General features: G+C 47.6%; 1 protein-coding gene across 4 annotated transcripts in view; it reads right to left on the bottom strand.

Moving 5' to 3' along the window:
* LOC138248711 (E3 ubiquitin-protein ligase TTC3-like) overlaps positions 1-12,210 on the bottom strand; it is a 1,399,506-nt gene that overhangs the window by 1,074,479 nt on the left and 312,817 nt on the right. For all 4 annotated transcript variants that reach the window (XM_069202543.1, XM_069202544.1, XM_069202547.1 and 1 more), the window contains exons 18-19: positions 952-1,089; positions 778-858 (exon numbers count right to left, since the gene is read on the bottom strand). In XM_069202543.1, the coding sequence (XP_069058644.1) occupies positions 778-858; positions 952-1,089 (219 nt within the window). The remainder of the gene's footprint in view (positions 1-777; positions 859-951; positions 1,090-12,210) is intronic.

Below are 12,210 nucleotides of genomic sequence, written 5' to 3'. Positions count from 1 at the left end.
GAGGGTTGCGGTCTTCCCGTGAAAAACTCCAGCATCAGTAGCCAGAATTTCTTGACCTTTGTGGGGTCAAACAATGTATCAGAGAACTTTGTAAACGTAAGAGAAAGTTTTAGGGGTCCAGGACCACCAGCAGACAGTAAGGATGGGTCCGGAATTGGGTAATGAATTTGACACTCCTAATATTACCATGAACTGTTTCTTCAAGAAAGAATACAACTTCCCTTGCTATGGCACGTTTCTAAAAATAGATCTTTCAGGAGAAAGTTTTCTGAAATATAATTTAAGCTTTGGCTGAGGGAGTTTGTTTAGGCACAAGGTCTCAGCCATCATCTTGCAGCACTGTCTGCAAGGCTTAAAGAGTTTGAGGAGACATTGGATCTTATTGCTGTCTATTAGCTGAGAAATATGTCAATGGGACAGCTCTTGACTACATCAGTGAGACACTAAAAATGCAAACAGACAACAGCTGATGCCTAATACACCATTGTTTTGTTGTGGCTGGAGCTGCGTTGAACCACAAAGGGGTATTGTATAATCGCTGCTTGGAGAAAGGTTTTCAAGACTACTCAGACAACCAGAAGGTGTATTATTAATGTGAGAAATCTGTAGGATATATCCATGCTCTGCGTAGATCTAAGATTGTGTGCTTAATAGAGCCTTTATGTCAAATCTTACATTTTAACAAATATGTATAAAAATAGTTTTCTCTGTTAACGTATATGTTGTGTAAAGAAGACTTCCAAGTGTTTTATTACAAAACCTATTCTAAAGTCTTACCTCAGGCTGCCCTATTCCAAGAAGGGCACTAGCACGTCCATAAATAAGAACAACATAGTCAATTGTAGCAAGATGAAGTTTCTGGAAATAATGAAATTAAAAATAGCTTAAGTACAAAACATAGTAAAATAAAGACTGGTCTACTGCACATATGCCACTATTTTCCCATCTCACCTTCAAATCTGCAGGATTCAAAATATCCAACAACTGTGAAAAGACTTGTTCAGCACAGTGAAAAGACTTGTCTATCAGAGCTTTGTGGCCAGTGTGAATTAGATCCGAAAAGGCTTCTGGAAACCCATTCAAAGTAATCTATAAAGACAAAACGTACAGTGTCAAGCATTTGCAAGTGCAAGTACAAAAGATGCAATAGTTACCTTTCTTAATGCTCTCTCTGGTGGATACTTTATCTCACTGCAGATTCCTCACCTTGTGAATATTCCACAGGCGTCAAGCGGGATAAGCAAACTTCAAAGCAATACTTGTGTGTGCCAGTAGGTGGTGGAGTGTGGCTTTCAACAATGCCGCTCCAATCCAGTCAAGAGCGGAGCAGCATATTGGTGCTACCCAAACGTGCTGATGTCCCTTCTTTTGTAGGTTGTCCACAACCTCAAACACAGCCTATCAGTAGACTGGTGTGACCAATGTGCAGATCTTTAAATTGGGGCCCATTGAGTCGGAAAAACAGTTCAGAGTTGTGAGGAATCTGCAGTTAGATGAGCTTATCTAACAGAAAGCAGTTTCCAAAGTTAAGCATGGATACTTCTAACCGCAGGTGCCTCACCTTGTGACTGTATACAAAAGCAGTACCTCCCATGTTGTGGGGGTGTCTGTAAATTGGCTTGGACAAAAAAGACTTTTAGGACAATGCAGATAAAAAAAAACAACCCTCTTGACATACCCAAATGTTGTGGCAGTAGTGCTTCCTGAACGTGAATACCACTGTACACCTAAAACATGTAGGAGAGGCACTCTGCACACCAGAGCAGATTTAGCAAATTTGGCTCTGTTGGAATAAGCCTGTAAGCCACCTGGGGACTGCTTCTTAGCTATTGTGAAGTAGATCTTAATGCAGAGAACAATCCATCAAGTGATGGTCCATTTTCTTCAATGCCTTGTCCTTCTATGCCTCAGGAAACCCCACAAAGAGCTGATCGTTCATCTGATCTCTTGTGGTCCAAATTATTGAGAGTTTCTTCCTCCTTAGAGGAATAAGGTGGAGAAAAGAATGGCAGAAGGGTGATAACCTGCTCGATATGAAATGAACTGACCAATTTCAGAAGACAGGAAGCTCAAGTTAACCAACTGCAGCTTATCTGGGAAGAATGCTGTATAAGGTGGATTGACACTAAGAGCCTGCAGCTTGCTCACAAGTGCAGCTGACATTATGACAATGAGAAAGACAATTTTCAATGTTAGAAACATTAATGGACAACTGAGCAGCAGCTTAAATGAGGTGCACGTCAAAAATGTAAGAACTAAATTTGAGGCCCACTGAAGCATTACAAGGGGCTTTGGCAGAAACAAGTGTTGCAAACCTTTAAAAAATCTCATAATAACATGTGATTTAAATAAAGAAGGCTGGCCCAGCAACTGCAAAAAAGCCAAAAGAGCTGACAAACAACCTTCAACATTGCCCAAAGTAAGCCCTTGCCAGGCTAAATATCAAACAAGTGACAATTTCAGCTTAATTTGTAACAGGTCAATCTGCCACACAAAGCTGCAAATGTCTATCAACAAAAGGTGTACACCGATTTTGTTGCGCAATGCCAAGCAACCCAGATAACATCAACGACCTCTGGAGGAAAGTCAAATGAAATTAACTGCCACTATTTAATCTTCATGCATGGAAATGAAAATTATACCATTCTGTGTGCAGAACCTACAATGACAGAAGCACTTTGATCAGAGGAAATATATGCATGCCCAGAGGTTCTGGGTAACACACTCTACAGGCCTAATCTGGTGCCAATAGAATGACCTGGGCCATAATTCCTGATCTTCTTCTGAACTCGAGGCAATAAGGCATATAGGAGGAATCTGGGGGGAGAGCTTTCTCAGGAACTCCACCGTGCAAAAGTGCTGACACTGCATGCTCTTGGCATTGGCAAAGGGATTGAGATAGGGTTCTCTCCATTCTTGGAAGGGGTCTTGCCCCACCTTTGGTGCAAGCAGTCCATTAGAGGTTTATGCCTGAGTTTGTCTGCTTTGGTGTTTAGACATCCTGGCAGGTAGTTCACCACCAGGGAAATCACCTGGTGGTGAAGACAATTCCAGAGGCAAACAACATCTCCTGGTGCAGGACCCATGACCTCACCTGGCTCTGCTGGTTGTAGTACCATATAAAGTTGGTGTTGTTTGTGAGCAATTGTACCAGTCTCCATGGGATGGTGGGCAGGAAGGCTTTAAGTACCAAGCGAATGTCCCACAACTTCAATAGACCAATGTGCAACTAGGCATCAGCAAGAGACCAGAGTCCTTTGATCTCTGCCTCTCCCAGAAGGCATCTCTAACCCAGAAGTGATGCTTGTCACCAGTGTCAACTCTGGGTACCACGAAAAGGGGTCCGCCACAGTTCAAATTTCGTTCCAGATGTTACAACTGGAGGTCTTTTGCAGTCTCCTCCAAATGCTGGACACAATCTGACAGATTTCACTGGAGCTGCAGCTATTGGGACTTTAGATCCAACTGCAAGCTTGCATGTGCCATCTGGCAAACTTCACAACCCGGATGCAGGACGGCAGCAATCCCAGCAGCATTAGTCTCATCCACACTGAGATCCAGGACCGAAGCTGAAATATTGCAATCATCGAATAAAGGTCCTTGACTCTCAGCTCTGGGGGAAAGTTACTAAACTGTGCCTTATCTTGATTGGCTGTGATGAACAGGGGCATCTGCGAATAAGTCAGGCACGTTAATAGTGACCCCCAACAATGTTTAAAGATTCGCCATCGCCTGGTGGTGGTTGACGACTTCCTGAGGCGAGACTGCCTTTAACAGTCAGTAATCAAGGTAGGGAACACTAGGACCCCTAGCCTCCAAAAATGTGCTGCGACCATTGCCATCACTTTAGTGGACACCCGAAGGGCACTGGTGAGGTCAAAATGGAGAACCATAAAATGAAAAATACCCTGCCTACAATGAAACAAAGATTGTGCGTGTAGCCCTACAGGATGGGCACGAGGAAAAATGCTTCCCCCAGGCCCAAAGTTATCATTCAGTCTCCAGGGTAGAGTTTGTCCTTTCACATGAAGGCGTAGAGAAGGCAGAGATCTAAAACAGGAATAAGGCCTCTGTCCTACTTCAGCCCCAAGAAAAGGCGGAAGCAACTCCCAGTTCTTACCTTCACAGCCGGAACTCTCTCAATGGCTCTTAATGCCAAAAGAGCCTGTATTTCCTGCTGCAAAACGGACAGGTGGTCCTGCATCAGCTGCCCTGATGGTGGTGGAAGATGGGCCAGGGATAGAAAGAGATTGGAGGGCATAGCTCTAATGGAAAAATTGGAGGACTCATTTGTGTAAAGTGATTGGTTGCTATAACTGGAGGAAATGTTGGATCCTGCCTCCAACAGGGTGGCTACGTGTCAGGAAGTATACATTGAAAAGATTTTGTGACAGCTGGGTGGGTGGGGGAGAGTGCTATATGTTATCACTGATGACTGGTCATTGTGAGCCACTGCCTTATCCAGGAAAGGTCTGGAAACCTAGTTGGGCTGGCAGCAGGGTCTCACGATGTCAACACACAACCTCTACCACAGCCACACAGAGGCAAGATTGTTGATGGCATTGTCTGGTCTTGGCAGACAGACCCAAGGAATGTGCTGCAGGCCCTGCTTTCCTTAAAACGTGCCAGGGTTGAATCTGCTTTGCCTCCAAAAAGGCGAGAGCCATCATATGGCATGCCCATAAGCCCATGAAGGGTGCCTGGGCATCCTCAGAGAACCCCGTAGACCTCATCCAGGCCTGGCGCCAAAGTGCCACACTCTGGCCACTCACCTAACCGAGTCAGTCAGTTGTGTCCAAGCCAGAGCATATTACAAATTTGGCGGCATCATGTTCATCATGGATAGCTTGGGATAGGCACCCCTGGATCACATCAGGAACTGCTGGATGAATTTGGGCCACCGTGTCTCAGACTGCATGGGTGTAGTTGCCTAGAAGACAGCTGGTGTGACAGAACACAGAGCAAGGCTCGTAGACAAGACAATATGCTTGCCAAAAATCTCCATTCATTTAGACTCACGATTAGTTGGGCTGGTGGAAAAGGCGTTAGGATTTACTTTATTGGTGGATGCCTGCACCACCAAGCTCTCTGGTGTGGAATGTTGTGTGAGGAAATCAGGTGCTGGTCTATAACAAAGAGCGACCTGCCAGTTAACTCCAAACTCAAAGCAGGGTTTTGTCCAGGTGCCCAAAAAGATAGTAGCTTTGGATCCATGTCTAAAGGCGTGGAAACAAAGGAATTAATGAACAAGTTACTTACCTTCAGTAAGGACATTCTAGTTGCAGGTTCCTTATCTTAGAATTTCCCCCAGGTGCGCCAAAACTAAGGCTCTTAAAGGGAAGTTCCTGTCCCTAGAAATCAGTTCGCAGGGCGGGGAGGATGGCCGGGTCGGGAAGGAATCTGCAACTAGAATATGTCTCTACCAGATATTTTGTTACCGAAGGTAAGTAACTTGCTTATCTGTTAAAAACTTCTAGTTGCAGATTCCTTACCTTAGAACAGATACCAAGCAATACCATACCCCGTGGTCGGCTGCTAACTAAGATCACAGCAAAAAGTCCTGCAGGACTGAACGGCCGAAGTAGCCGTCGCTATAGACCTGACTATCCAGGCAGTATTGTTTAATGAACGTGTGCAGGGATGCCCACGTCGCTACCTGGCAGATATCCAGGACTGAAACTCTGCGTGCTAATGCTGTGGTAGCAGCATTTGCTTTAGTAGAATGAGCACGCAAACCATCAGGGGGTTGCATTTTTGCCAAAACGTACCACATTTTGATGCAGAGGACTACCCATTAAAAGATGTTCCTCTTCTGCACCGCCCTTCCTTTCTTCACACCCACATAACCCACAAAGAGATGATCGTCCACCCAGAAATCTTTGGTACGATTTACGTAGAACGCCAACGCTCTTTTTGAATACTGGTGATGGAGTCTCCCCTCCTCATGAGAGAAATATGGGGGTGCGTAAAAAGTAGGCAAGGTGAATGATTGGCCTACATGAAAAGGTGTCATCACTTTGGGAAGGAAAGAAGCCATGGTACGAAGCACCACATTGTCAGGATGGACAGCCAGAAATGGTGGCTTCAAAGAGTGAACCTGGAGCTCACTCACTCTGCGAGCAGAGGTGATGGCAATCAAGAAGGCTTTTTTAAGAGTTAAGAGCCACAGGGGACAGATGTGGAGCAGCTTAAAAGGAGCACACATGAGATATGTGAGGGCCAAGTTCTAATCCCACTGGGGCATTATGAATGGGATAGGAGGGAACATATGGGTGAGTCCTTTAAGAAACCTCCTAACAATGGGAGGTATGAACAGAGAAGGTTGGTCTGGCAGCCTTGAAAAGGCAGAGATGGCAGACAAATAACCCTTGAGGGTCCCCAGAGCAGAGTCCTGCTAGGCAAGGGAAAGAATGAAGAGGAGAACCTCCGAGAGAGGTGCATAAAGGGATCAACAGACTTGTTGATACACCATGGCACAAATCTGTCCTAACGACAGGCGTATACCGTTTTGGTAGAGGGACGCCTGGCTGCAAAGACATCACAGACTTTGGACCAAAGGCTCGCGGCTGGGTGCCACTTCCGTAGCCACGAAAGGTCTGTGCGGGGGCGAGGAGAAGCTATGAGGCCAGGGGACCGAGCTGTAGCCCGGGAGGCCTAAAAGTGCTCTAGCAATGAGTCCGCTTTGTCTCCGAAGAGACGGGTGCCATCAAAGGGCATGTCCATTAAAGATTGCTGGACATCCTCTGAGAAGCCAGACGTCCTCAACCAGGCGTGGCACCTCAAGGCCACTGACGCAACCGATCTACCTAGTGAGTCAGTAGTATCAAGTCCACAATGAATCATGAACTTTGCTGCATCTCTCCTGTAGGAAAGTACCCTCTTTCTTGGCATGTTTACCCCCATTTTCTGCCTGTTGTCAGTGTGATTGTCTGTGTTCACTGGGATCCTGCTAACCAGGACCCCAGTGATTATGCTCTCTCCCTTCTAACTTGGTTACTTACACCCCACAATTGGCATACTGTTGCCCCCATGTAAGTCCCTAGTCTATAGTACCCGGGTACCCAGAGCATTTGGGTACCAGGGGATCCCCATGGGCTGCAGCATGTATTATGACACCCATAGGGAACCCATGCAAAGTGCATCTGCAGTCCTGCCATTGCAGCCTGCGTGAAAAAGGGTTCATGTGCCCTTTTTCACTACAGGTCACTGCATCAGGTTTCTATAAGTCACCCCTATGGCAGGCCCTCCTAGCCTAGAGGGCAGGGTGCAAGTACCTGTGTGTGAGGGCACCCCAGCACTAGGAGAGATGTCCCCATAAACTCCAGTTCCATTTTCCTGGACTTCGTGAGTGCGAGGATGCCATTTTATGTGTGTACGGGACATAGGTCACTACCTATCTCCAGCTACATAATGGTAACTCTGAACCTAGGCATGTTTGGTATCAAACATGTCAGAATCATACCCCAATCCGGTTCCCAGTATTGGAAGTATGATTCCATGCACTCTGAAGGCTCCTTAGAGGACACCAAACATTGCTCCTACCAGCCTTCTAGGGTTTTCAGGGCAGCCCAAGCAGCTGCCACCCCTCAGACAGGGTTCTGCCATCCTGCTGCTTTAACAGCTCAAGCCTAGGAAGGCAGAACAAAGGATTTCCTTTGGGAGAGGGGCGTAACACCCTCTCCCTTTGGAAATCGGTGTTATATGGCTTGAGAGGGGTAGCCTCCCCAAGCCACTGTTATGCTTTGAAGGGCACATTTGGTGCCCTCTGTGCATAAACCAGTCTACACCGGTTCTGGGATCCCCAATCCCTGCCGCAAAACTGGACAATGGAAAGGGGAGTGACCTCTCTCCTGTCCATCACCACCCCAGGGGTGGTGCCAGAGCTCCTCCAGAGAGTCCCTGCGTTCGGCCGTCTTGAATCCAAGGTTCGCGGGGACCTCTGGGAGCATCTGAGTGGCCAGGTCAGGCAGGTGACGTCAGAGTCCCCTCCAGATAGGTGATCACCTGGCTAGGTGACCAATCCACCTTTCAGGGCTATTTAGGGTCTCTCTCTTGGGTGGGTCCTCTGATTCGGGTTGCAAGATTCCGGCAGAACTCCTCTGCAACCTCTACTTCGACTTCTAGTCACTGGAATCACGAATGGAACCAACCATCTGCATCCACAACGAAGTCAAGTCTCTGCTTGCAACATTGTTTCCATGGCTCCTTCCAGCTTCTCCAACATTTCCCCGGCTGTACATCCTCTGAGGACGGCAAGTCTTCAGTCTGCACAAGAAGGAAGAAGGAATCTCCCTTGGAGTGAAGGAGTCACTCTCCTGCATCAGCAAGCACCAACTCCAACGACCGGCTGCGTGGACCTCCTCTCATCCTGAGCTGTGTGGATCCTACATTACGGGTGGTGGTCTGGAGTAGTGCTCTTGGTCCTCTATGCCAGCTGTGCAACTTTGGTGGAGGTAAGCCCTTGCCTTCCCACACAGGACAGTACCCCATGCACCGCTTCTCTTGTAGCTACCAAGGCTTGTTTGCATCTCCTCCAAGGGATCTTCTGGCTCCGTGTAGCCCCAGCCCTCCTTCCTGAGACACACACCCCACTCTGTGCTTCTCCTGTGGCGTGGGACCCTTTTCCAGTTGTGCCGAATGGGCTTCTCTGCGACTCCTGGTCCCTCGGTCCAGTGGGTCTCCTGTGGGGGCTGCCTCTTCTTCTTTGGACACTGGACTCTCTGCCTTGCTAAGGGTCCCCCCTAGGAGTCTCCCCATAGGTTGAGTATTCCTGGACCTTGCTGGTCCCCAGCAGCTCCACTTTTGCTTCATCATGACTTCTGCCTTTGCCAAGACTTGTTGGTGGCTCTTCCACACCACTGACCGACCGCAATCATCCATCCGGTGTGAGACGTCGACTGCATCCTCCAGGAACTTTTCACATGCTCCAGGGCTGCATTCCTAACCATCTTTGTCCAACTGTTGAGCAACGTCTGCAAAGACAGCTGGGTAGGTGGTAACTCCTGCTCCCCCTGGACTCTTCTGCGACTTCTGGACTTGGTCCCCTTCTTCCACAGGTCTCCCTCTTCAGGAATCCACCGCTGGTTTCTTGCGGTCGTGTCTGGGTGTTGCATTTCCTTCTTTTCCTTCCTTTTTGGTGGTTTGTGGGGAATCCAGTAACTTACTGCTTTCTTCCTGGTCACTAGGGGGCACTGTGGTACTTACCTTTGGGATTTCCTAGTACCCCCAGCTTCCCTCTATACATTCCACTTACCTAGGTGGGGGTCTTGTGTTCGCATACCATTTTTTTGGTATATGGTTTGGGCTCCCCCTAGGGTCACTATTGTCTATTTGCATTTGCACTGTTTTCTACTGCTTTTTATGGCAATTTCTGATTACTAGTGTACATATCTAGTGTGTTACTTACCTCCAATTGGAGGGTTGCCTCTCTAGTACTTTTTGGTGATTGTCACTAAAATAAACTACCTTTATTTTTGTAACATTGAGTGTTTTCTTTCATGTGTGTAAGTGCTGTGTGACTACAGTGGTATTGCATTGGTTGCACATCCACTGCTACCTCTAGAGGGCCTGGGTTCTAGACACTGCCTACACTACTCTAATAGTGGATTCCTGGACCTGGTATAAGGTGTAAGTACCTCAGGTACCCACCACACACCAGGCCAGCTTCCTACATCTCCCATCCGTAACAGCTTAGGAGAGAACCACCCAGGCCTCCTCCGGGATTCGAGGCTGCACTTGCGCAACTGTATCCCACAGAGTATGGGAGTATCGGCCCAAAAGGCATTCGGTGTTCACTTACCGCAGTGCTAGATTGGCGGAAGAAAACATTTTCTTCCCAAAGTTATCCAGTCTTTTTGATTCCGGGGGAACAGAATGGAATGCACCAGATGATTAAAAGGTCTGGATCACAAGCCCTCAGGTGTAGGATGTTAGGAATTTTGGGTTGGTTGGCGCAGGCCGATGGTGGCGGGCAATTGTCCTATTCACAGGAGTCCCTGTGCTGGGTATGGACCATGTACCTAGTTGGACGTCCGTAAGGGCTTCTTTAAAGGGAAGGAGGGATTCCGATCTGGAAGCCACAGGCTGAAGCACCTCGGTCAGGAGGTTAGACCTGACCTCCACAGAAGGAAGCTCGAGGTCCAAAACTTCAGCAGCACTTCTTACCACCATGGAGTATGAAGCTCCCTCTTTCGTAGCCACAGTAGGGGGAGAAAGCATGCCAGCGTCAGGTAAGGTATCTAATCCGCTAGCATCACTTAAATCCTGATTCCAGTCCATGTCAGGGTCAAGCTGGTATTCTAAAGGGTCCAGCGATCCCTCTACACTATCCCCATATCCATACCCATAGAAAGAAGGGTCTGGATCTGCCCTGGGCCCAGGAAAACGGAACCGGCATTGAGCGGCGCCGTTCCAGCTCTGGGTCATCAGGGATAAGTACTGTATAGGACCTACGTCAATTGTGAGCCCAACCAACATTGGGAGTATTGACGTCTGTCCTGACACTGGGAAAGGTTACGTTGGCATGACCGGCGTCGGGACAGATCCAAGAAGCCACCAACATGGAACCCGAGGGGGCCCTGCCTAACTCTCCTGGGCCCAAAGGGTGGGTCGGTCTGCCCAAAGATGAGGCACATGGCCTCACAGAATTCTTTTAGCTTGACTGGGTGGCACTGGCTCTGGCTGCCGGAATGTCGGTGAGGCGCAGAGTCGACCCAGACGGAGGCTGGGAGGCCCAGAGCATAAACGTTCTTCCCACGTTGTGTTGTCCGAGCGACAGGATGAAATTGAAGAACATTTAGCCTTCTTTGACTTCTTTTTCTTGTGACCCGATCGTCACGGTCCCGATGACTTGGACGGTGTGGAGTGGTGACGACTCCGTGAGCGGACTCCTGACTTTCCTCTCGAATAAGAACGAGAGCGACGCTGAGTCAAGTGCCGGGCCTCCATGAGCATCAGGGACTGCTCCCTCAAAGCCTTCGGGTTCATGGCCTGACACCTGGTGCACGACTTTTGATCATGGTCGCGCTCCAGACACCAAAGGCAGATAAGATGCGAATCCATCACCGACAGGAGTCGCAGGGTTTAAAACTGGTCTTTCGGGACATCTCTCGATGCATCCAAAACTCGTAAAAAAGTATTCAACAAAAGTGTTGCAGTTAGTCAAAAAATTATTAAGGGTAGCTCTTCTCCAGATCTACACGTAGGCTGGCGTGCAAAGAAAAGAACTGACGTCAGCACACTGGGGTGGCTTCTATATATGACTGCGACGTCATCACGATGACGACGACGCTAATGATGACCACGGAGTCGACCGCAGACACCTGATGGTGCGCAGGCATACTGCTCGAAGAAAAATCTCCAGATCCAGTCTGATGCCTGGGGGAAATTCTTAGGTAAGGAATCTGCAACTAGAAGTCTCTATCAGATATCAGCGACCATGGGTGACTATTATATATGGAGTGGAACAACATCAGCGAGGAGCCACACGACTCCACTTACCGTGGCGCAGGATTTCTGCTTTTAAGTTTCCAGATCCAGTCTTACAACTGGGGAATATTCACAAGGTAAGGAATCTGGTTAGAGGTATCTATTCAAAAGCATACAGCAACTTTTATGATAGTTATGACTTCTGCAGCACCATATGAGCCAGTCCTCCCTTTCACAGTCCTCCCTTTCAATGATTCAATTTGGCGTCCACTAATCAATACACATGCAAAGGGCACACTAGCTTCAGAATCACTCCCAAAAATAGAACTTTCAGCACTGAACTTTGTTTGCTGTGTGTCATTTTATTTTTGGCTGTAAACCACAGTGTTCAAAGCCAACTACTTGTGTGTGCCTATATCTAGAAAGAGCCTCCATGTGTCCTACACCGAAAGTGCATCAGATAGTGTCTTTTAGAAAAAAAAATATTTTAGAAATATGTATAGTGAAGATGCAAGTATAATGCCTGCAATTCTATATTTTTTTTTTTTCTCATTTTAACTGTGAACTTCTAAAATCTTCAAATGAGTACGTCTTTTACACTGATCACTTTCAAATGTGATGAGAAAGGCCAAGAGTTTTTTTTTTTTTCCAGGAGTCAGGGCAGGCAAAACACGAAGCAGAGAACTCTTGTGATGCATCCAGTAAAACCCCCTCCTTCCTAGCAACTGGCTATCAAAAAACGATTTAATCCACTGCTCACTCTGGTGTACAGCAAGCACAACG

This window comes from Pleurodeles waltl, chromosome 8, assembly GCF_031143425.1.
Source record: "Pleurodeles waltl isolate 20211129_DDA chromosome 8, aPleWal1.hap1.20221129, whole genome shotgun sequence".
Lineage (NCBI taxonomy): Eukaryota > Metazoa > Chordata > Amphibia > Caudata > Salamandridae > Pleurodeles > Pleurodeles waltl.
Note: the sequence above shows the minus strand (reverse complement) of the source record. Positions and strands in the feature narration are given on the sequence as shown.